Source organism: Helianthus annuus, chromosome 10 (genome assembly GCF_002127325.2).
Source record: "Helianthus annuus cultivar XRQ/B chromosome 10, HanXRQr2.0-SUNRISE, whole genome shotgun sequence".
NCBI classification, from domain to species: domain Eukaryota; kingdom Viridiplantae; phylum Streptophyta; class Magnoliopsida; order Asterales; family Asteraceae; genus Helianthus; species Helianthus annuus.
Genome location: NC_035442.2, coordinates 56,804,055 through 56,831,294, shown reverse-complemented (window position 1 = coordinate 56,831,294; position 27,240 = coordinate 56,804,055). Strand labels below are relative to the sequence as shown.

General features: G+C 39.4%; 1 protein-coding gene across 1 annotated transcript; it reads left to right on the top strand.

The window, feature by feature from the left end:
* Positions 1–2,226: 2,226 nt before the first annotated feature.
* Positions 2,227–3,522, top strand: LOC110881797. Its single transcript, XM_022129948.1, has one exon. It carries the CDS (start codon positions 2,227–2,229, stop codon positions 3,520–3,522), a length of 1,296 nt encoding a protein of 431 aa, XP_021985640.1.
* The last annotated feature ends 23,718 nt before the right edge of the window (positions 3,523–27,240 follow it).

Sequence of the window (27,240 nt, the reverse complement as noted above, 5' to 3'; positions counted from 1 at the left end):
GAAAATAATGGAATGAAATTTGTGGTGCTAAATGAATGAATGGATGTGTTGATATAGGCGTGAAGGAAGAAGGTTCAAGTACTAAGAAATCGGAAGGCTCACAAGATCGAGGTATGTTCCATTGCATACAAAACCTTACTTAAATTTTTGTTAATAATCATGAAAAACAACCCTTGTTATAATGATTATGGTGGTTAGTAAGTAGATAGCAAATCCCTTGCGGATTTGGTTATGTTAACGAAGGCTATAATAAGATATGCAAATTGACCGGTTCGAGTTGAACAAGTCGAGTAAGAATAAGGTGCCACCCATTTAGAATGGGTGGTCATGAATGCAATTAAGAATGTATGAAGTTCAATCCGTTATACGAATAGAACGAAAGATTATGTCGAAAGCAATTAACCCATTCTTACCGGGTCGTAAGTCGTATGCTTGAATCTCATTATTAGAGTATATGCCATACCCATTTAATTGGGTAATCGAATGCATAAGAGAAATGGAAGTACATAAACGAATGGAACTAAAATGATGGTATTGGAAGCGAAACAAGTATTATGACTAATTTTTTTAAGCTTTGTTGTTGAGTGTAGGTAAATCCTCAATTTAGGCGACTTGGAGAATTGGAGCGAGCACGTGTTCATGATATGTCATACCAAGCGCTTCCGCTAGTTTGTACTAAAGTTTTGGGTCAAAATACCTATTTTGTACAACTTGTTAGTAGACATACATTTTAACACTTGATGTCTTGGTTTTTAGTAGTGTCTTGTCGAATGAATTGTAGAATGGTATTGTCTTAATTATGGTTAAAACAGGGGTATATCCGTTTTACGGACGGGTCATGCGCAAATTTTGTCAAAAGTATGTATTAATGTTGTTATTTTGAAATCTTTAAATCGCCCTTGTATGTTATTTTATAAAGACGAAAAAGCGTTCCTTACAAGTTGGTATTAGAGCCTAGGTTTGAGGGATTCAAGCTTTTAACGCGATGCTTGAACTCAAACCGACGACTCATTCGAAAGTGTGCTCGCTCCAAGATTGCCAACGAGGTAACAATTTATGTTCTCGATGAATGCAAGTATATGTAATGTGCTTGAGATATAAAGTTAAGTTAAGTATGTGAAGGAATAATTATGGAGGGCGAAACGATGAATTCCAGGGACCGTACGGCTGGAAACGGACTCGAGAAAGAGTTAAAACACTTAAAATAGAAGCAGCAGCGAATCAACAAATGGCAGGCCGTCGTCGACGGCTGGACACCCGTTCCCGACGCCCCCTCCTTTTTAGGCCGACGCCTTAGTCGGCTGTCTATGGGAGAATGTGGCCGACACCAGTATTTTGAACCCGTCGCCGATTCCAGGCGAAAACACAAAACGCTGTTTTGTTTGTTCTTCGAAATTGGAGTTTCCGATCTATCAAATGACCTATAAAATGATGACGTAAAGTCTTATTAAGAATAACTAAGTACCTGTGATCACCACTTGTGATCGCAATGAAAAGAATTCTTAGGAATTGAAGGTAGTATAATGATTAACATGAAATGAATGATGGAGTTTAAGAAGTTAAAAAATTAAATGCACGGTTACGTAAACAGTAATCGAGAGTAGAAGTGTATGATAAATTGAAAGCTTTTGATTTGTATTAAACAAAAACGTGACATTGTGTAGATGGCTGATGCAAGAAACGTGAATGATGATAATGATGATATGGCTAGACAAGAAGCATTTAATAGCAAAGTCACAGAAGTAGAAGAAGGGGTTATGCAAGCCAATATCCCACGATTAGCTCAAGAGGTAGAAAGTCGGGTATTGGGAGTCGAGGATGCCATGATGACTAGCAAAATCGAAGAGTTGAAAGAACTGATTGAGGGATCTAAAAGCAAAAGCAAAGAACGACGGTGCACGTATAAGGACTTCATGGCGTGCAATCCCGCAACGTATAATGGTAAAATCGACCCGATTGCATGCCAAAGATGGATTTCAAATATAGAAGTAGTATTTATCCGAAGTCGGTGCGATAAGGAAGATCAAGTGATGTTTGCTACTGGCCAACTCACTCTCCAGCCGAAAGATTGGTGGGATGCGCATAGCAAGGAAATAGGGGAGGATAGACCCCAAATGATGACTTGGCAAGAATTTAAGGAGCCCTTTATGAGATACCATTGCCCTCAGTCGGCTATTGATAAAATTCAGTAGGATTTCTTGCGCCTCCGACTCCGACAGGAAAATGATGACTTGGCAAGAATTTAAGGAGCCCTTTATGAGATACCATTGCCCTCAGTCGGCTATTGATAAGATTCAAGAGGATTTCTTACGCCTCCGACAGAAAAACGAGTCAATAAATGAAATATCAAATACTTTCATGGATAAGATGAAGTTCTGTGGGGATTTTGTGAAGAGTGAAAGGATGAAGATCAATCGCTTTTACGAGGTATTAAAGGCGGAATTTAGGGAGTTCATCATTCCCTCGAAATGTGAGACCCTTGATGAGCTTATCAATCTGGCACGAGATAGAGAAATCGAAATTAAGAGGCAAGAAGAACGTGGTGAAAAGAGATCAAGTGAAAAAGGTGCAGGTTCGAGTCCATCTAAAAAGGAGAAGTATCAAGAGCAAGGAAGGAAATATAAGTCGAAGGGTGGTATTACTCCTTGCAAGACTTGTAGAAAACTTCATACTGGAGAGTGTCTGTTAGGCAAGAAGGGGTGCTACAAATGTGGTAAGAAGGGACATTCGTCTTATCAATGTCCAAATAGCCCGAAGACTTATCAATGTCCAAAACTTCAGCAAGAGTCGAAAAAGGAAGACAAGAAGCAAGAGGGTTCTAGGGCTAAAGGAAGGATGTTCCAAATCACATCCGAGGAGGCTAAGGTTCATCCAAATGTCGTTTCAGGTATCTTCTTATTAAATTATATGCTGGTTCATGTTTTGTTTGATAACAGAGCCACTATGTCGTTTATTTCAAATGAAATCGTACAACATCCTTCATTTAAGATTGAACGAATGCCGATGCCTTTAGAAGTAGAAATAGCCGATAGCAAGACCTATATGTTACACGAGATTTGTAGAAATTGCAAATTTACTATAGAAGATGAAGAATTCGATATCGACCTCATACCTATGGTTTTGGGGGAATTTAAAATGACAGTGGGAATGGATTGGTTGGCACGACACCGTGTAGAAATTAATTGTGAAAGTAAGATAATGTTTGTTCAAGCACCAAGTGGAAGGCATTTGAGTATTCAAGGGGAGAGAAATGTGGAAACCAAATTGTGCACCCTTGTTCAAGCTGTTAAATACGTGCTTAACGGGAGTAGAGCATACCTAGCTTATGTAGTAGACTCTCGACAAACCCTCCCGAAGCTTGAAGATGTTGAGGTCGTGAACGAATTTCCGGATGTATTTCCGGAGAAATTGCCGGGACTCCCTCCCGAACGGGAAATAGAGTTTCACATTGAATTGAATCCGGGTGCGAAGCCAGTTGCGAAGGCTCCTTATAGACTGGCTCCCACCGAGATGCGGGAGTAATGACACAATTACAAGATTTGCTAGATAAGGGCTTTATACGCCCGAGTGTGTCACCATGGGGAGCGCCTGTCTTATTTGCTAAGAAGAAAGATGGGTCGATGGTCATGTGCATCGATTACAGAGAATTAAATAAGCTGACCGTGAAGAACCGCTACCCTTTACCTAGAATTGACGATCTTTTTGATCAATTACAAGGGGCTAGTTGGTTCTCTAAGATTGACCTGCGTTTAGGGTATCATCAAGTCAGGGTAGAAGGAGAAGACATTGCGAAGACCACATTTAGAACTCGATATGGACATTATGAGTTCCTAGTTATGTCCTTTGGGTTAACGAACGCTCCAACAGCGTTTATGGATCTTATGAACCGGGTATACCGACCTATGTTAGATAAGTCCGTGATCGTATTCATAGACGATATCCTAGTTTATTCCCGAAGTAAGGCTGAACATGCGAGGCATTTGCGAGAAGTACTTGAAATTCTCTGTAAAGAAAAACTTTTTGCGAAATTCTCGAAGTGTGCCTTCTGGCTCAGAGAGGTGCAGTTTCTGGGTCATGTAATCAATTCGGAAGATGTTTTGGTAGATCCGTCGAAGATTGATGTCATAATGAAATGGGTTTCCCCGAAAAATCCAACTGAAATAAGAAGTTTTCTAGGCCTCGTGGGGTACTACAAAAGGTTCATACAGGATTTCTCGAAGATAGCCTTACCTTTAACAAAACTAACGAGAAAGAAAGAAAAGTTTGTATGGGGTAAAGAACAGGAGGAGGCCTTTCGAATATTAAAGGAGAAACTGTCGAGTCCTCCGGTCTTGACATTGCCAGATGGGACTGAAGATCTGGTTGTTTATTCAGACGCCTCACAACAGGGTTTAGGTTGTGTTTTGATGCAAAGGGGAAGGGTTATCACGTATGCTTCGCGACAATTAAAGCCCCATGAGGTAAACTACCCAATGCACGATCTGGAATTGGCAGCGGTAGTGTTCGCCTTAAAGATTTGGAGACACTACCTATATGGTACGAGATGTACAATTTACTCGGACCATAAAAGCCTCAAATATTTCTTTGAACAGAAAGACTTGAATATGAGGCAACGAAGATGGTTAGAACTGATTAAAGATTATGATTGCGACATCCTTTACCACCCGGGAAAGGCGAACGTGGTGGCGGATACACTAAGCTGAAAGGAGTCTCCACCTTTGGTTCAAGTGAGATTTATGAAGATGATAGTTACACCACGTTTGCTTGATATGATACGAAATTCCCAAATAAGGTCGCTTGGAGCGGAAGACTTAAAGAAAGAAAGATTAAAAGGTGTAGTCGATAAACTAGAAGAAAATTCGACCGGACTCAAGATGAGATTCTGCCGAATTTGGATACCTCGTTTCTGCGAGGTCAAGACCGCGTTACTTGAGGAAACTATGGCAAAATTTTTCTAAAAGAAAATGATATACCTTCAATGTATGGAAACCTCAATTTTTAGAGGAAACGCGTGATCGCCACGAAACCTGATAACTTAGAAAACACTGCGAGTTCGTTGTAGGCTGTCGTATCATGTTGAAAGACTCACCCTGGGAGGGTGTGGTACGCTTGGGGGCTTGACAAGCTTAATTTACGTTACGTCAAGTTATTCAGAACTCTGGGAAGAATCGGTCGCATCGCCTGCAAACTCGAGTTACCCGACGAATTAGGTAACGCACATGATGTCATTTATGTCTCGAATCTAAGGCAGTGTTTATCCGATGAAACGCTGGTGATTCTCTTGTTAGAACCTGAGGTTAATGACAAGTTGTAGTTGTTGAGGAATCTACTGAAATCTTGGACTAGGACGTCAAGATTCGTTGACTTAGTCGAACTTCAAATTGTGAGAGTTCATAGGTACTCAAGTCGTGGACTGGAGTTCACGTGGGAACGCAATGATCGGAGTAAGCTTTAGTATCCTCAGTTGTTTAAACGGTTTTATCAACTTCTGATATCACTGGCGAATTTCGGGACGAAATTCCCTTTCAAGTTGGGGATGATGTGACACCCGAGGAAAACCTGCAACAATCGTGAGCTATCACTTCTTGATTCATCACTTCACCTCTCTGTGCTTACTTGTCAAATTTTGGGATGAAATTTCATTCAAGTTGGGGATGATGTGACAACCCGTATCTTGTTTCAGTTCTCAATTTGTTATTAAATGGCCAACAATATAATGTGGTGTTTATCTAAATGGACCGATTTAGCTTAGACAACTTAAAGATGAGTTACGTGGACCTTTTGAATGAATATGTGTCAATCTAAAATGTAAAGTAAGTGACAATATGCATCGATCAACTATATCATATCACATGGGCTTCTCAAGATTTCATGCAATCTGACATGCACAACTTTGATTGAATTTTATCAGTGTTTCACGTGAATTACTCAAGTATGACCGACAAGCTTTTATAGAATGGATTGCTATTGGACCTTTGTATTTAGTGGAGTTGCATTGAATTGTGTATATTTATACGTTTGCTTGTTAACTCAGTTAAGTTTAGTGCCAGTTATTTTAATTAATCGATTGTTAATTTGGGCCACTACACACACACACACACCCGTAGCCTAAATCGAACACATGATACGCTCAGTTCACTAGACTTATGTTTGGGCCGGAATAGAGCCCCTCACATTTAACCCGCTAGTACACTAAACCTGGCCCAGCTTTTCTTAAAAGCCCAAGACAACCCGAGCCCTCCTTTTCCCTTGTTTACGTGAATTGTGTATAAGATTACATAATGATTGAAAATGTCACACCCCCAAAATACGACTTAGGGAATATCCCTGCTAGGCGAGTGACGTACCAACAACGAGCCACTAATTACATTGAACCCATACAAGTTTATAAATAAAATTCTCAATCATTAAAGAAAATGCCATCAACCAGTTTAAATGAAAACCAACACGTTCAGCGGAAGCAATTAGAAAACCAAAGTTAATCAGTTTCAAAACCATTGTATAGTATCAAGAAATCAATCTCATAAATCCTTCTAGTCGACCCATGACCACTCCAGCTACTTCAGGCCGCATGCTGTTAGGGGCTAACAAAATGTTTATGGGCCACGCATACATCGGTTAAGCATAGTGGGCCGCACCTTAATTCAAATAGTGCAATGTGCTACCAAGTGTTGTTTGGTAGCTAATGTTTGTGATACGAAATCATTTGTTATCCGAATGCTTATAATGTATTATGTGAACTTGCATGTTGCTTGAAAGTAAACTGAACTGTTTGAATGCACGCCATGCGGAGATATGATCATGAGATGTGAGTATATTTACGGCTCGAACATTGGTTGTAACACGAGTGATAATATGTGCCATGCTTGTTCATTACTTGTATAATAAGAATATGTGATTTATGTGTGCATGTAACTGACTGGCATTGAAACCATACCAGGATTCGGGTATCCAACTATAAACAAGTAATTAACCTTACCGAGCAAACCAAAGGTGAGTTCACTGCTCTTTTTCCAAGCATGCATCCTGGGGAGGGATATCGGGTAACGTTCCGGGGAGGAATTTCAGGTTAATGGGATGTTTGTTATTACTCAATTTTATCATATAAGACCCCTTACTTCTACCGACAGTTGCTGGGGAGGCAACGAGGTTATTAGTTGATAGCGCTATTAGGTTTGACACCCTCACACCGTACCGGGGAGGACGGGCGTGAACTAATTTCCTTAAAGCATGACCAATGTTTTGATAGAGACATTGGGGTTGGGCAAATACATCTTGTAGCCATCTGCGGTAATTGAGTTAATAACAAAATCAAAATCAAATTATTGAACTATTGAACTGTTGAACTGTTTTATACACATACCTGGTAACTAAACGCGTTAACAAAACTTTGAACTCACCAGCGTCGTCTGACACACTTGTCTGCATGCTTGCAGGTCGTTAGATATCTTGGATTTGGGAACTTGCTGTCTGGAGTAGCTGGAGTGGTCATGGGTCGACTGGAGGGATTTCATGTGATTAGATTCTTGATACTATACATTGGTTTTTGAAACAGTTTAACATTGGTTTACTATTTGCTTCCGCTGAACATGTTGGTTGTCATTTAAACTCGTTTAAGGTATTTTACATTAATAGTTAAGGATTTCATTTTGAAACTTGTACGCCTTCAATATAATTAGTGGCTCGTTAATGGTACGTCACACGCCTAACAGGGACATTCCCTAGGGGGTTTTGGGGTGTGACAGTTTGGTATCAGAGCCACTGGTTATAGTGAACTTGGTTTTAAAACGCCTTTATAAAACCAGACTATAACCGAACAGATCTGAACTCGACCATGAAACTCGGCTCCAGATTGCAAGGTTCGTCTCTCGTTTACTCATTGTACTACGTAACTAGTAAACACTTACATATGATATTGCATGTGATTGCACGTTTAGCACAACAGTATGAATTCATGTATTACTTGCATGTGTTTTGTGACTGATAGGGTGGTATTTCCCTAAACATTCATGACTTACGTTTCGTGATGCTCTTTGTTTGCTACTTGAGTTTGAGGAACCATTTGACATGAGTTAGGAGGAGCTGAGATGAGCATGCAAATCACAATATTATTGTGGGTGCACACATAATAATAATGTGGGGTGCATGTGAGTCCCAGTGAGGCTTAACAAGTGAAAAAGGGGTTTCGGTCCGTTATTTGATCAATGTGAAACATAACAGTCTATAGGAATCATAGCAGTGATTGTCTCTTACTCGAACATGATCTTTTCACTCCTTTCTGAACCCTTACGAATCTCGATGCTATCGAGTACTACTTGAACACACATCTGAACGCCTAGCGAAACGTGTAGAATGTTAGGTGCTTGCACGAACGTCCTTGAGTTGGTTTATACCTTTCTCGCTTCTCTTCGTTTGATGGAACTCTATGTATTGACGTCTTAGACTCCGAAGTGTGATCACTTCTGCAACACTCTTGCAGCATACCGCGTATTACTCAATCGACTTGCTAGATCGATGGACAAAAGGGTGAGCGTAGTATCTTACGGGCCTCAGTAATTGGACAACCCTGATTACCGGCAACGAACACCAGCAAAGTGACTGCAATCGAATCTCCAACTCTAGTTAGCGACTGATGGTAGTCAACCTTTACGAACCAATCAGGACATAAGCAATGACAACTGACTGTAGAATGGAATATGAAACTCCCCGCACAGTGAGTAGTGCCTTAGCACGTACCATGGAATGTGAAGAGGTGGACCCTGTCGGTGAAAGATCGTAGAGCTCCGTTTCAAACGACAACATTAGAGGCAACAGTCACGGCAACATCAAGGTATTTGTAATGGTATCCAACAGTATGGAGAATGAAGGTGCCTACGACATGGAGTGGCCGTTGTTAAATCAAACGACAACAACCAAGGGAACGACAGCCGTACTAGAAATCCTCGCAACGAGTACAACAACACGGGAAATGATGCTCATGGAGGGAAATTTAGGATTGGCGTGGGCGACGCCAGGATTATAACAACATGGTGGCCTACATGTTCTTGGTATCTAATCACTTCGTCAATGTTCTGCTTAACCTTGATGCTTCTTGAAACCGAACCTGTTGTGGAATCAACTAAGGGCAAGTCAAATGAAACCTTATATGTCCGTTGGGATGTAAACTCGACCATGTGGGACAAGTGTTCGACGTTGACCTTCTTTCTGCCATCCTCAATAGTTCGATGTAGTAGTTAGTATGGATTGGTTATCTAGATATCGCGCAGTTATACATGGTGTGAAGGTTTGCATCATATCAGCAATGAAAGCCAGAAAGCGTCTACGGAGGGACTACCCCGCTATGTTGGCAACCGCTACTAATGTTTGGGCTAAGAAAAGAGGATCGAGGATCCACCAATTGTTCGTGATTCCACTTAGCATGCTACGGGAGGAACTATCAGGAGGGTTGCTAGAGTTGTCAAATCAACAACAGGGACTGTTGGACAGGAGCTTTGTCGGACCTAGTTTTTGCTTTAAGGAGCCCCAGTTATATCCAGGAAGATAGGTCGTATCGTTGGATATGTGTACTGATTATTGAGAACCTAACAAGGTAACAATTAAGAACCGCTTGCTTCGACCATGTATTGAAAACCTGTCGGCCAGTTGCGAGGGACAAGCTTCCATTTGAGGATTGACTAACGAACGAACTACCATTAGATGGAAGTCTAAGAGGAGAGTTGATGTAGTGCGCAGTACGATAATGAAGATCGAACACGTTGATTCTAAGAATACCCATGTAGTTCTTCCCCAACCCCCAAATTGCAACCCAAAGGCCACGGAATTTGAAGTGAAAATTCAGTTTTCTCAAAATTCAAGTCCGATTGTTTCAATTACTAAAGGGACATATAAATAAGAACAGAAATTCGAAATGGGCCTAAAAAAGATAACGGGCCAAACACACGGCCTAAAACAAAATGCCTAAAATAGTCCAAAAAACATAAAAATGCAAATAACTAATAGAAATAAGCGTTTTTCGGCCCGAACGATGACCCAAACCGCCGTAGGCCGTTTGCAGCAAGATGGAGCTCGTTCTTACGTTCGTTTCGCTGGTCGCACGCCCAAAACGGACCCCCGTAGCCCAAGTTAGAGCCATTTTAGTGAAGCCCCTTTTGTTACACGATCTTGGGCCTCCAAATACAAGATGGCCCGCTCTTCCACACTTGGGCCCGCAGCAAGAGTGCTCTTAGAACGGCATATCAAACGCAATGCGGCCATTTCGACTTTGTACACCAAGATCATTGAGTTGATCAACACACTATGGACCACAAGAATCGACCGTGTTTGTTGATGATGTTTTGAATTATTGCCAGGAGGAAGGACTAACATGGGCGGCATATGTATCCTATTCTAGAGCTCCTGAGGGAGGAGTCACGCCACGCAAAGTCTTGTTAAAAGGTAACTTCTGGATTCGAGAGGTACATTTTTGGCCATGACAGCAACGAAGTGGGATACATGTGGATCTCGCTAAGACTCATTCTGATAGAAACCGAATTGGCACCAAAGATTTTTCCAGGATACAGTAATATCTTGGTTTTGCTAAACGCTATCGCAAATTCATTGAGGGATTTTTGGAAATTGCGTCGCCGTAACCTCTTTAGCACAACAGGGTGTTGTGTTCGTGAAAGACAAAATAGGAAGACGACTATTCAGCTTTCGAATCCCGACTCTGCAACGCGCTGAGCATCGTCTTTACCCAAGGATGCGGGTGACTTAGTGGTATACCACGATGGTTCAAATCAGGGACCCAGATACACAACGATGCAACGCGAGAGAGTGATGACTTACATATTGGAGTTACAAAGAGGAATTGCACGACACACAACCTGCGGTTGAAACCGTTGTTTTGGGATTTACGTTGGAGGCATTACTTGGACGATACCAGATGCACTACTTAGATCGATCACAGGAGCCTCCCGTGTACTCTTGTTTCGGAAGAGCTAAAACACGTGATGGCATCGCTGGATGGAACTCTTGAGCGATTACGGCTATGGAACTTAAACGTGTAAGGGTGTGCAGCTTATCACCAACTTTAGCCTGCCCAATCAGATTCACCCTGTTCAAACTGAAGCGATGAGGAAGAGGATTTTTGAGTTTGGTCCATGCGGGGCATGGAGGAGCAACTTTTGGCAAGGCGGATGATACTCGCTACTTCATGGAACAAATATGGATTCTACCGTGCATTAATTCGAGGGAACTTGTGTTGAGCGAAGCATACCAGCCTCGATATGCTGGTCAACTGGATTTGATGGAATATGTTAGGATCGGAGGATATTGTACTGGCAACTGGGCTTGAAGGCCTACACAGCGAAGCATGCGAACGACGTTTGACTTATGCGAAAGTCAAGGTGGAACATTTAAAACTTTCTGGTTTATGTCAGTAATCATAAACATCTATTTGGAGATTGGAACAGACGGCCATGGAGTTTGTCACTGGTTTACCAAAAACTCAGAACGGAAGCAATATCACCTGGGTGATCGTTGATAGTCTCACGAAACCAACACACTTTCTTGCAATCAAGGAAACTGACGAGTCTTCACATCTTTTGAATATTCCTCTGAGAGAGGCGGTTTCTAGGCACGGGGTGCCAACTCCTGTTATCTCTGATTTTTTACCTATATATGATTTATGACAGGCACTACACAACACTCTGGGCTCACGGTCTGAGAGAAACGAACCGTCCTGACAAACGAGAGCATGCTGCGAGCATGGGTGTGATTAACTTTTATAAGAGTTAGAAGAACATTTACTTTTGGTTGAGTTATACTGCAGCAGTTACCGTTTTAGTATTTAGACAACTCTGTTAGAGGCATTGCACGGACAGTAACGCTAATCTCCTTGTCGGATTAGGGTGGGTGACAACGTAATCGCAGGTCCAGGACTTGTACTTGAAACTTTTGGAAAGATTTCTTGGATCGGAAATCGTTTGGCGGCAACGCGTGATAGCTACGAAACCTGATAACTTAGAAAACACTGGGAGTTCGTTGTAGGCTATCGTATCATGTTGAAAGACTCACCCTGGGAGGGTGTGGTATGCTTGGGGGGGCGTGACAAGCTTAATTTACGTTACGTCAAGTTATTCAGAACTCTGGGAAGAATCGGTCGCGTCGCCTGCAAACTCGAGTTACCCGACGAATTAGGCAACGCACATGATGTCATTTATGTCTCGAATCTAAGGCAGTGTTTGTCCGATGAAACGCCGGTGATACTCTTATTGGACCGATTTAGCTTAGACAATTTAAAGATGAGTTACGTGGACCTTTTGAATGAATATGTGTCAATCTAAAATGTAAAGTAAGTGACAATATGCATCGATCAACTATATCATATCACATGGGCTTCTCAAGATTTCATGCAATCTGACATGCACAACTTTGATTGAATTTTATCAATGTTTCACGTGAATTACTTAAGTATGACCGACAAGCTTTTATAGAATGGATTGCTATTGGACCTTTGTATTTAGTGGAGTTGCATTGAATTGTGTATATTTATACGTTTGCTTGTTAACTCAGTTAAGTTTAGTGCCAGTTATTTTAATTAATCGATTGTTAATTTGGGGCGCTACACACACACACACACCCGAAGCCCAAATCGAACACATCATAAGCTCAGTTCACTAGACTTATGTTTGGGCCGGAATAGAGCCCCTCACATTTAACCCGCTAGTACACTAAACCTGGCCCAGCTTTTCTTAAAAGCCCAAGACAACCCGCGCCCTCCTTTTCCCTTGTTTACGTGAATTGTGTATAAGATTACATAATGATTGAAAATGTCACACCCCCAAAATTCCACCTAGGGAATGTCCCTGCTAGGCGAGTGACGTACCAACAACGAGCCACTAATTACATTGAACCCATACAAGTTTATAAATAAAATTCTCAATCATTAAAGAAAATGCCATCAACCAGTTTAAATGAAAACCAACACGTTCAGTGGAAGCAATTAAAAAACCAAAGTTAATCAGTTTCAAAACCATTGTATAGTATCAAGAAATCAATCTCATAAATCCTTCTAGTCGACCCATGACCACTCCAGCTACTTCAGATAGCAAGTTCCCAAATCCAAGATATCTAACGACCTACGAGCATGCAACAAGTGTATCAGACAATGCTGGTGAGTTCATAGTTTTTACCAAAACGTTGATTACCAAGTGTTTAGTTAATCCATTGAAGTTAATTCCGAAAGTAATGTTGATAATACCCCGAATACAAGACGGCTTCTGATTATTTTGCCCTTCCTCCAATGCTCCTATCAAAGCATTGGTCATGACTAGGTCATTAGTTCAACACCCGTCCTCCCAAGTACGAGGTGAGGTTGCCAAACCTAAGTAGCACTACTAACTAATACGATGTTACCTCCCCGGTAACCAAACAACATGGAGGGACTTTAAAGGTGATAGGAAGAGTATATTATCCAACATTCCCATTTTTACCCAAAAGACTTATCCCTCCCCGGGATACCCACTGACTGTCCCAACCACCGGGACGTATGCTCAAGAGATGAACTCACCTTTGGTTTGCTTGATAAGCCTAGTTACTTGATCTCACTTAATCAATCAAAGCCTATGATGTTTACCAAAGACAATCAGTTTCTGTATGCACATTCATTACACATTATCCGTACACATTACACAAGTGACGTATAAACAAACATTCATCGAATTACAAGTCATACAAAACAGCATATAGTACAATCCATAATGTCATGTGGCATATGTTCAAGTCATACACATGTTTTCATCACTAATCGTGTTTCACAGTGCACTGATTAGTTGGCTCAATATTCATACAAGTGAGTGTGTGATTAGTCCTAATCGCGTGTGGTCCATTGTTCGACTCGGCCCAATTCAGACACATTGCCCGTACGTGATATGCGGCCCATACGAAGGTGTGGGTGCGTGTGTAGACTTGTTTCAATATGGAATCCTTAACATACTTCGGCACATTAATGGAGGTGGCCATATCTCACTTGTGTGGCCGGTTGGGCTTGTAACCCAATGTTTAGGGTGCGGCCCGGAACTGAATACACAGCCCCACCACATATAATTTTGTCAAACAACTCTAGCAGCCCAGTTAACATGTAACGGCCCAACAAAATGTGTGTGATTAATTCCCAACCCATTAAATTAATATAACCACCAAGCATACCAACCTTCCTAAGTTACTGACAACATTGGAATTTTTCCACTTTATTCGATTAGCTCATATCCTTAGCACATGGGCTGCACTTATTTTCAAAGTTATCAAACCCTTTCCTCCATTTAACTTCAATTTCATTGGACCGTTCTACTACTGATATGTCAACATTTATTATGACTCATATATTGTTACATGAACTCATCAATATCAAGCACCCATAGTTATCCTACAATTAATATTTTGATTCACACATACCAAGTTTATACAATAAAACTAACTTCAATATCTAAATAGTTCATAAACAAGCCCTATCATCATGCTTGAGATCTAACATAACCACACGTATTCACGGATCATACCTTAACCGAACCATTATCCATTACTCGTTTCGTTAGGGCATGGGTCAAGCACCGATCGTTCAAAATTAACATTCCTTTAGCACAAGAATTCTCTAAACCATGGAACTCTTATTCACTGTTGAACGACCACAATCCACATAAATTAGATTCAACGTTTTTCTATCATATCATCACATGCATTAATTCTAATACACACTCGCACCCTAGCCCATGTTTTAGACATCCTAATTTAATTTCTAAGTTCTTGCTAACAGTTATCATCACCATTACAATCATTGATAAACATTTGTCTTAAAACAATTATTTGGTAGTTCACGCACATTCATATCAGATAAATCATCAAATAAGGAATCAATGTACACATATCACAACTAGCCATATGGATCTTAAACAACTACAAAACATATTCATCATATAACTTGCAAAAGAAAAATCACTAACTCAATAACTTGCTCAACTGGAATGTTTCATGAGAAGGGGGAGGGGTCCACAGCCGTGTAATTCAAGTGGGCAAATAGGGTTTGATATTTTGTCAATTGTGGAATATAAAGATGTTACGTACATCTAATTATATTGTATTATTAAATAGAGCAAGTGGGCCGAATCCCTTTTTAATAAAGATACACAAACCGCTAACATTACCGGGCCAGACTTTGGGCTAATTACAAAGAAACTGGGTCAGTTCATGAGTGAATTAAATGTGAGGACTTCTACTGGAGCGCATAAGGTCCCCGGCCCAATTGTGATTGTGTGTCGAGATGGCCATGTGTAGCCCAAAAATGTAGTGTGTGCGATGGCCCAAACTAATATTATGAAGACTAAACATATTTGAGGCCCAAGTGGGAAACTAGACTCCCATTCGGCCCAAGTGAAGTAATTACACACATGTAGCACATTTAGCACATATAGCACGTTCAACGATTTCATGTTTAGTTATCAAGCACACATAAATATTTAGTGATGTACACGTGCAGTCCAACGCCAAAGATTGTGGAGTTTACGTAACGCTAACCTTAGAGATTCGGGTTGTCACATCATCCCCAACTTGAAAGAAATTTCGTCCCGAAATTTGACAAGTAAGCACAGAGGAGTGAAGTGATAAATCAGTATTGTTGCAGGTTTTCCCCAGGTGCCACATCATCCCCAACTTGAAGAGGAATTTCGTCCCGAAATTCACTAGTTTTACTAGAATTAGTCTTGTCATCAGGAAAAAGTTGAGGATATTTGAGCTTCATCTGATCCTCGTGCTCCCACGTGAACTCTGGTCCACGTCTTTAGTTCCAACGAACACTCACGATTGGAATTCGACTATGCTAATGATCCTTGACGTCCTGGTCTATGATTTCAGTAAATTCATCAACAACTGCTACTTGTCATTAACCTCAGACTCTAATAAGGGTATCACAAACGTTTCATCGGGCAACCACTGCCTTAGATTCAAGTCATCATGTATGTTATTCAATTCGTCGGATAACTCGAGTTTGTAAGCGACGTGGCCGCTTCTTTCCAGAATTCTTAACAACTCAACTTTACGTAAATTAAGCTTGCCACGCTTCCTAAGTGTACCACACCCTCCCAGGGCGAGATTTTCAACATTATACGGTCGCCTAAAGCGAGCTCACAATGTTTCCTAAGCTTATCAACTTTCCTGACGGCCACTCGCGTCCGCCAAACGATTTCCGATCCAAACAATCTTCCTAAGAGTTTCGAATACAATCCTGGACCTGTGATTAGGTGGTCATCCATCCTGTTGGACTCTGTATGCCCAAGACACATATTAAATTGATGTGGCTAGTACGTTATGATCCAAGTCGGGTCATACCCAATAACAAGCTAGACAAACACCTACAATATTTATTTATGATATGATCAAACAAATAAATATTAACACTTACAATATTTAGAAATCGGTTTTCTAAATAATTGCACTTGACAAACTAATAAATTATATGGAAAATTTATTTTGAGAGAATATTTTATTTTGTTATTTAATGGGTTAAATGACTTAATAAAAGTTGTACAAGTCTTAAAACATGAGATGTTATAATTTTATAAAAGTTATAAAATTATATAAGACTTAAATTGTTATTATAAGAAAAATTTTGAATTTTTTTTTATAAAAATAAAAGCTAGGCCGCCCCCTTTATGGGAACTCACACAAGTTTTTGGTCCAATCATGTTGCATGCATTTTACATATCTAGATGAAGCTTGATTGGCCATTTTGGGTGGCAACTCTCTCTCTCATCCTTTTAAGAAAAGGGGTTTCCAAGACTTGAAAAGTATCTATCATTTTTTTACAAGTTTTTCAAGTGCAAGAGCTCAAAAATTCTCTAAAATTTTCGGCCAAGGTAGGTTGATCAAGAGGGTGTTTCATTTGAGTTTCAAGTGTTTAAATCCTAGCAATCTCAAGGTGTTTTGTTGGAGGCTTGGGGGTATACTAGCTTGAGGCTTTCTCGTTTGGAAGATACCATTCAAGATTCATCATCATCTTCCATCTCCTTGCTCCAAAGAAAGGTTGAATTCTCAAACACCCTATGGTTGTATTTTGATAGCATGCATTTCATATATGGATCCGATTTTGGGTTTTTGCATTTAAAAATGGTTTTAAATCTTGCAAAGTAACATGTTTTAAATAGATATTCCGCTGCGTTTTAATTTTATTCGGATAAAATTACTTTGATAAACATGTGAAAAACCCAACAATGGCATCTAGAGCCGCTTATATGAGTGCTTGCTTCATCGGATTTAAAGATTTTCGGGTTTTCGGGTTTGAAGAAACCCAATAGCCGAAATTTTATCCATGGTTTTCCTTTTGTTTTTCCAAGATTTACTTCCTACATGCATAAAGGAATCTTGAAAAAATTATGTCATATGGATGATTTGTTTTGTTTGGAGAAAACCCACATTTTTCGGTTTTTCATTCTTGGCCGAAAAATATAGGTTGTGAAAGGAAACCATTTTGCTCTTGAAATTTATATATATTCGGATATATATTTTGGTGTTCATAACCTAGCCATGACCTTGTGTGAATATATTTGTGTTTGTGATTTTATTATTCAATGGGTTGTAATAATTATTATTTTGTCTTCCATTTGTAAAAATATGTAATTTATTTATTTTCATCTGGTATGTAAGTAAATAGATTAGATGCATTTTATTTTACTAGAAAAATGTATTAGGATACTTTTATGTAAAAGAAGATGCACACAAAAATGCGGTTTTGGGTTATTGCCATTTTTGGGCATAAAGGACTTCATAGTTCTTAACGGGATTTTAGCCCGATAACCAAAACACATTTTGAAGTCCAAAGGAGTTTGGAGCTGAATATTAAAGACATTTGGAAGCTCAAAGAATATGAAGAAATCACAACACAAGATGAAGACTTGAAGCATTTGGATGCGGAATCAAGTGGGAGTTCAACGACACTTTTTTTGTGTCAATATTCACCCTTTAGGAAGGACCTTTTGGCACACTTGTTTCGGCTAACAAGTGTGGTCAAAATAGTTGGCTATGGTTATGCACTTTTTGATATGTGTGTTGTGCTTGTGTGGTTGTTTATTTAGGTTGTTTGGATGATATTTGGATATGCATGCTTAACAAACTAAAAATCAACAACAAGCTTAAAATTGGTTCTTACAAAATCATTAAAACGATTAATAAAAGGTTTTATTAAAAATTAATGATTTTATAATAAAATGAGTTTTGTTAAAAGAACCTTGAAAAATTGGTTTTCACTAAAGTACCATTGATTTGAATGCATGCAAATATATGGTACATAAATTTTTTCTAAACTAGAATTTTGAAAAATAAAAATCCCTTTTATAAAACAAGTCAAACACCATCCTTTTATACAACACTCGAATTACTTGGGAACTCTTTGTGGGATAAAGGTCACCTAACCACATTTGAAGAAACTTGTATATTTGAGGTGGGTTCACCATGTTTGTGGGATAAAGGTCACCTAACCACTTATGTGTGTAAACTCACATGTGTGTATAAGTTGGACGACGTGATTTGGAAACCATGAACTTAGGGTCACCGAAGCATGGGGAACAAAGGTGTTGATGGGATTAAACATGCCAACTAAACATAAAGATGTTTAACCGATCCCATATAGCTAGAAGTTGCAAAGGGTTGCAATCGTCAAACGTTGACTACCTTGTTAATTTAAATAATGGGATAAAGGTCACCTAACCAATATTTAAATGTAACGTTGGATTCTAGGTTTTAATTACTAATTGTCTATGAGACATTAAAAGGGTATTAATGATTAAAATTTTAATAATATCGAAAATACTAAAATTGAACTTTGTTAAATTTTGTAGATGGCCGCTAACAATGCAAACCCGATTACCCAAACCGTCCGTAACCTATCACTAAGAACCATCCTTGAAAAGGATCGTCTCAACCATAACAACTTCATGGATTGGTTTCGAAACTTGAGAATTGTTCTCAAGCAAGAGAAGATATCCTATGTGTTGGACGATCCTATTCCCGACCAACCTGACGAGGAAGATGTAGAAGCCTACAATGATTGGGTTAAGTATACCGAGGACTCCATGCAAGCCTCATGCCTCATGTTGGGAACTATGATTCCCGAGATTCAAAAGGACTTTGAACATCATGGGGCATATGACATGATTACCCAATTGAAGGAAATGTTCCTACAACAAGCAAGGGTAGAACGCTTCGAAACGGTTCGAGCGCTTCATGCATGTCGGATGGAGGAAACCCAATCGGTCTCATCTTACGTCCTTAAGATGAAAAGCCACATTGATCGCCTCGAGAGGCTCAATTGTCCCGTCTCTAAAGAGTTGGCTACGGATTTGATCCTCAACTCTTTAACAAAGAAATTTGAAAGCTTTGTTATGAACTATAACATGAATGGATGGGACAAGAGCATTGGTGAGCTTCATGCAATGCTCAAAACGGCCGAAGCGGGAATGGGTAAAAAGGCTTTACCCGTTCTAACGATCAATGAGGGAGGCAAGAAAGGGCATCACCCCGACACCAAAGCAAATGTTGCCAAGGGAAAGGGACACATCAAAGGGAAGGGAAAAAGAAAGGCAAAAGCAGAACCACCAAAACCAAAAGAGAAGAAGGCAAAAGTTGCCACAAGCGATCCATGCTTTGAGTGTGGAGAGATAGGACATTGGAAAAGGAATTGTCCAACCTATCTCAAAGAGTTGAAAAACAAGAGGGATGCGGGGCAAACCTCAGGTACAATCTTTATGATACATATTGATCTAAATGTTATTTCTTCTAACACATGGGTATTAGATACCGGATGTGGAACTCATATTTGCAATTCGTTGCAGGGGTTCAAAAGAAATAAGCATTACAAGAAGGGAGACACTAGTCTCTTCATGGGCAATGGAGCGAAGGTTCAAGTTGAAGCCCAAGGAGACTATGTTTTAAAACTTCCAAGTGGTTTGGAAATATGTTTGAAAAATGTTTTGTATGCTCCTAGTTTGACTAGGAACATTATTTCTGTTTCCCTTTTAAGACAATATGGATTTGATTTTAAGTTTGTGAACAATGAAATTTATGCTTTGATGAATGACATGTTCTACTTTAAAGCTACGCCTTCAAATGGTATTTATGAATTGGTTCATGATAATACATCATTTGATAATTCGATGTACCAAGCAAACACCAAGAAACTCAAAATGGATTTAAGTGAGACCTATCTTTGGCATTGTCGTCTTGGTCATATAAACAGAAATCGCATGCAAACACTTCAAAAGAATGGTCTTTTGGAAACAAATGAAATTGGTTCATTTGATACATGCGAATCTTGTTTACAAGGAAAAATGACCAAGAAACCCTTTAGTGGCACAAACCAAAGGGCAAAAGATTTATTAGGCATCATACATTCAGATGTATGTGGTCCTTTTAAGCCAATGACTAGGAATGGTGAAAGATACTTCGTAACTTTTACCGACGACTTTAGTCGTTATGGTTATGTGTACTTGCTAAGTCACAAAGATGAAGTTTTTGAAACGTTCAAAATCTTCCAAAACGAAGTAGAGAATCAACTCACCAAGACAATCAAAGTTCTTCGTTCCGATAGAGGAGGTGAATACCTTAGCGATGCCTTTCAAGATCATCTTAGGAGTTGTGGGATCATCTCACAACTTACTCCACCTGGAACACCACAGCATAATGGTGTGTCTGAGAGGAGGAATCGAACTTTATTGGATATGGTTCGATCTATGATGGCTAGAAGCACATTGCCTCTATCATTTTGGGGTTACGCTTTGCTCTCCGCGGCTCGTATATTAAATATGGCCCCAACCAAGAAAGTGGATAAGACACCTTTTGAAATATGGCATGAAACAGTTCCATCTTTATCATATTTAAAAGTGTGGGGTTGTGATGCTTATGTGAAGCAATACACCCCAAACAAGTTAGAAGTACGATCCATTAAGTGTATCTTCGTAGGATATCCTAAAGATGATATAGGATATTATTTCTACGATCCAACAGAGCAAAAGGTATTTGTTGCTCGGAAGGGTAAGTTCTTGGAGGATAAGTTCCTTATGGAAGGAACTAGTAGAACAGTGGAACTTGATGAGGATCAAGAACCACAACCCGATACACGTTTGGTTGATACTAGCACTCAACAAGAGGTTGTTGAAAATGATCAAATGGTTGATCAACATACACAAAACGTTCGCAGATCTGGTAGAATTAGTAATCCACCTGAAAGATATGGATTTTTCATGGATGGATGCTATGTGGTAGATTCAGATGAACCAACCACATACCATGATGCAATGTCAAAATCTGATTGCGACAAATGGATTGAAGCCATGAACGTAGAGATGCAATCCATGTATGACAACCAAGTTTGGGAATTGGTTGTGCCACCTCTTAACTCCAAAGTAGTTGGAAGTAAGTGGGTTTTCAAGAAGAAAACAGATATGCATGGTAACTTGGATACTTATAAAGCGAGACTTGTAGCAAAAGGTTTCACTCAAACTCAAGGGGTTGATTATGATGAGACCTTTTCGCCAGTCGCAATGCTAATGTCGATTAGGATATTATTTGCCATAGCTGCATATTATGACTATGAGATTTGGCAAATGGATGTCAAAACGGCTTTCCTCAATGGATATCTTGATGAAGATGTCTATATGGTTCAGCCTGAAGGTTTTGTCGATCCAAAACATCCTAACAAAGTGTGCAAGTTAAAGAAATCAATCTATGGATTGAAACAAGCATCGAGAAGTTGGAATCACCGTTTTGATGAAGAGATTAGGAATTTTGGGTTCATCAAGAACGGGGATGAAGCTTGTGTGTATAAGAAAGCTAGTGGGAGCACCGTCACTTTCTTAGTATTGTATGTCGATGACATTCTACTATTTGGAAATGACATTCCAACCATGGAAGGTGTAAAAGCATGGCTTGGAAGATGTTTTTCCATTAAAGATCTTGGAGAAGCTGCCTATATTTTGGGAATAAAGATCTATAGGGATAGATCAAGGCGCTTGATAGGTTTAAACCAAAGTGCATACATTGACAAAGTCTTGAAAAGGTTCAAGATGGAGAACTCTAAGAAAGGTTTGGTACCTATTCAAAAGGGGACGATATTGAATGTAACTCAATGTCCAAGCTCAAAGGATGAGCAAGAAAGAATGAAAGGAATCCCATATGCGTCTGCTATTGGATCCATAATGTATGCAATGATATGTACTAGACCGGACGTGTCATGCGCTTTAAGCATGACAAGTAGATACCAGCAAAATCCAGGTAACAGTCATTGGATGGCTGTTAAGAGCATATTGAAATACCTTAGAAGGACTAAGGATATGTTTCTAATATATGGATCTGGTGAAGAGGAACTCGTTGTAAAGGGTTACACGGATGCGAGTTTCCAAACTGATCGAGATGGTTCTCGATCACAATCTGGGTACGTCTTCATTTTAAATGGAGCTGCAGTCTCTTGGAAGAGCTCGAAGCAGGATGTTGTAGCATTGTCCACTACAGAATCAGAATACATCGCCGCCTCATTGGCAGCACAAGAAGCTGCGTGGTTAAAGAAGTTCATTGCCGACCTAGGGGTAGTCCCTACCATTCAAGACCCCCTAGAGATCTTTTGTGATAACGAGGGTGCGATTGCTCAAATCAAGGAACCTCGTGCACACCAAAAGACTAGGCACATTGAGCGGAGATTCAACTACATAAGGGATGAAGTTGAAAAAGGAAAGATATGTATTCGCAAAGTTCACACCGATCAAAACATTGCGGATCCACTCACGAAGCTCCTTGAACGGCCAAAACATGAGGGTCATACTTGTGCCTTAGGACTTCGATATTCTAGTGATTGGATTTGATCTATTTTGTATTTGGATATTGGAACAATTGTTATTTTAACTCTTTTATGGTATTTTGAGTTATGTTCCATTTTAGCATGTTTAAATCCGTGAATAAATTAATTATTCTAAATGTCCGTAGTCGATCATACTTGTGGGAACAAATATGAATGTAAGACTATTATGAACTTGGATTGGTGGATATTCATTAGGTATGAATATAGAGCAAAGTGTTGCTGCCAAAGTTCATAGATATTTGTGGGATACAAATATTGGACTGACCCGCTCTCAAATCTTACTGCATGGAATCTTTTGTGATTGATCATAAGTAAATTTGAGCAAAGGCGAATATCATAGTATCCTCTGACCTGAGATACATATTGGGTCTTGATATTCACCAAATATTATACCTTGACTTGGTTCTTCGCTGTCTGTAATAAGACAGTACACAAGGCTAAGCTCAGGTGTGGTACGAGGTGATTGTGAGAGACGTATGTAGTCAAGAAGGGATTTGTTCCTCTTATTCGTTGAGAGTAAGATGTCTAAGGCCTGTTAAAGTTAAATCAACAGAGAATGATCACACTGTGTCTCTGGATTTGACATGACATCTGTAACGAAAGGATAAATGATAGATTCACCTAAATCATTTTCAAGTAAGGGACTTGAAGGGGATGATGTTATTGAATGGCACCTCGTCATACGTATTAGGGGTAGTGAACCGTTGTTAGGCGTTATTTACTACTTGCATCAATCTTCTATGTATCTTGTGCAAGTGGGAGATTGTTGGACTCTGTATGCCCAAGACACATATTAAATTGATGTGGCTAGTACGTTATGATCCAAGTCGGGTCATACCCAATAACAAGCTAGACAAACACCTACAATATTTATTTATGATATGATCAAACAAATAAATATTAACACTTACAATATTTAGAAATCGGTTTTCTAAATAATTGCACTTGACAAACTAATAAATTATATGGAAAATTTATTTTGAGAGAATATTTTATTTTGTTATTTAATGGGTTAAATGACTTAATAAAAGTTGTACAAGTCTTAAAACATGAGATGTTATAATTTTATAAAAGTTATAAAATTATATAAGACTTAAATTGTTATTATAAGAAAAATTTTGAATTTTTTTTTATAAAAATAAAAGCTAGGCCGCCCCCTTTATGGGAACTCACACAAGTTTTTGGTCCAATCATGTTGCATGCATTTTACATATCTAGATGAAGCTTGATTGGCCATTTTGGGTGGCAACTCTCTCTCTCATCCTTTTAAGAAAAGGGGTTTCCAAGACTTGAAAAGTATCTATCATTTTTTTACAAGTTTTTCAAGTGCAAGAGCTCAAAAATTCTCTAAAATTTTCGGCCAAGGTAGGTTGATCAAGAGGGTGTTTCATTTGAGTTTCAAGTGTTTAAATCCTAGCAATCTCAAGGTGTTTTGTTGGAGGCTTGGGGGTATACTAGCTTGAGGCTTTCTCGTTTGGAAGCTACCATTCAAGATTCATCATCATCTTCCATCTCCTTGCTCCAAAGAAAGGTTGAATTCTCAAACACCCTATGGTTGTATTTTGATAGCATGCATTTCATATATGGATCCGATTTTGGGTTTTTGCATTTAAAAATGGTTTTAAATCTTGCAAAGTAACATGTTTTAAATAGATATTCCGCTGCGTTTTAATTTTATTCGGATAAAATTACTTTGATAAACATGTGAAAAACCCAACACATCCCAGTCTATCAAGAAGGTTGGCATTATTGTCTTACGTAATGCCTCAACAAAGCTGTCTGGTTACCAAGATGATAACTGCCGCAGTAGTACTCAACCATAGGTAAGAGTCCTTCCAATTTGCACCAAAGCCAGTCACACACATGCTCGCAACATGTCTTCGGGTGACAGGAGAGTTCGTTTTCTCTGATCGTTTGCCCAACGACGATAAGCAATGCTCTGGTCCTGACGTGAGCCAAGGGTGTTGTGTATTGCCTGCATAGATCAAATTCAGAGGTAACAGGAGTTGGCACCTCGTGCCTAGAAGCCTCCTCTCTCAGAGGAACATTCACAACTGTGAAGACTCGTCAGTTTTCTTGATTGCAAGAAAGTGTGCTGGTAATGTGTGTCTATCAACGATCATCCAGGTGATAATGTTTCCATTTCAAGTTGTAAGTAGACTAGTGATAAAATCCATGGCAGTCCATTCCCATTTCTTACGTTTCTGGTTGCCAATATCCCACCTTGACTTTCCCACAAGTCAAACATCGTTCTCATGCGTTGCTATGTGGGCCTTCAGGCCCGATCATCCGTACATGGACTTCAGGTTTTAATTCATCTTATCTAAACTCAGATGAATATGATATCAAGGCCCATGTGCTTCGCCTGCACCAGTTCCTTAAGGTTGCTGTATAGTGAGGTCCATATTCGTTCCATGAAGTAGTAAATATCGTTCGACCTGCCAAAGGTTGCTTCCCCATGCCCCGCATGGGTCAATCTTGAAAACTCTCTACCTACAGTTCTTCAGTTCGAGCAAGGCGAGTCTGATCAGGTATGTTAGAGTCAATAGTAAGCTGCAAGGCTCGTGCACTTCCAGGTTTCGCGGTCGTATTCATTCAAAAGTTCCATCCAGCGATGCCATCACATGTCTAGCTTTCTTAAAACAAGGGTACACAGGAGGCTCTTGTGATCGGTCTAAGTGGTGTATTCGGTACCATCCAAGTAATGCCTCCAATTTAAACCCAAAGTCTACGGCTTCCACCGCAGGTCGTGACTCGTGCAGTTCTTCATGTAGGTCCATTACGTAAGTCATCACTTTCTCGTGTTGCGTTGGTGTGTAAACATTGCAGAGTTGGGATTCAAAAGCTGAAAAGACGTCCTCTTGTTTTGTCTTTGTTGGTGCACTGAATGTCTGCTGACTATGTCTTATCGAGTCTTATGTCTAGATAGATTAAACGAGTGTTCAAAAGTGTTTAAATTAGGGATAGTATAGTTTGAAATGGTCCTGTCCGTTTGAAGGATACCCTGATCGTTTGAAGACACCTGGCCGTTTGAAGCTTGCCTGGTCGTTTGAAACATGACCGTTTGAACATGTAGAGTGTCATTCAAACGAAAGGGTCTAGACCTATAAATAGGGTTGTTCATTTCAAACGATTACGGATGCATGTGTGTGTATGTGAGCGAAGGTGCTGCCGGATTTCTGTCAAAATCATTGTAAAAGCTCACAGTCAGTAATAGAAAGAAAGATTGAAAGGAACAAGCTGTTTTTGACTTGGTTTACTTTGATTCCGCCTCTGTAAACTAAGATGAACTACCTTAACCGACATTTAAGGTCATCGGATCGGTCCAACAAGTGGTATCAGAGCTCAGGACGAGGAGTTCATACCAGATTCAGCTTGAAATCATCGAATTATCTCACTTCTACCTTTCTTTTCTAATTTGAACTAGTGTTTACGGTTAAAATGGTCTAAAACTCTCACATATCAAGCGAAACACATTGATAACGAATCCTTGAAAATTTGGAATTAAAATTCGACGTAAAAGTGATAAGAATGGACTAAAAACAGGGTTTCGTTTGAACGAAACATAGGTGGTCCGTTTGAAAACATACCTTACATTTGAAAATGATACTTTAGTTTGAAGTATCGTTTGAAATTGACCATATCGTTGAAACTGTTCGTTTGAAAGTAGGTTACGTTTGAAAGTGTATCGTTTGAAGGAGTTTCGTTTGAAATTATTGTTATCTCAAACGGATTACTCCATTTCGTTTGAAAATAATCAGTTCGTTTGAGAGACTATCGTTTGAACCATTTCATTTGAAACCATTCTGTTTGAATCTGTCATTTTTCAAAACCAAAAATATTTCTAAGTGTTTGCTGATTTTTCAGGTACATTCACGATGGATGATATTTTCTTGAACCCGTTCAGCGATATGTACGCGTTTGCAGGAAATTTCGGAAATGATGATACTTCATCAAGTAACATGAATGAAAATACAACGGTTGTGAAGAAAAAGGATGCTTGGGAATCGGAAAGTGCTTTCAGAACGTTCAACAAACCCCCGAAGCTACTGGCTATCGAAGAGTATAGTAGATGGTCGAGAAAGTTTGAAGACTGGTTGATGGCGTTTGCATTTGCTAGCTGGAAGAGTTTGAAGAACGGCTATGAACATGGAGATAAATCCAGTGAAATGTTAACTTCATATGATGAGATTGATTCATTTGTAGCCGAACAGAAGTGTATAGCGTTGTTATTTCAGTCTGTTCATGAAGATATAATCTCACTAATAGATTATAAGAATGAAAAAGATCTTTGGAAGAAGTTAGAAAAGAAATGTATAGGTAGTGAAGAAATCAAGAAAAACAAAATGAAACTGCTTAGGAAAGAG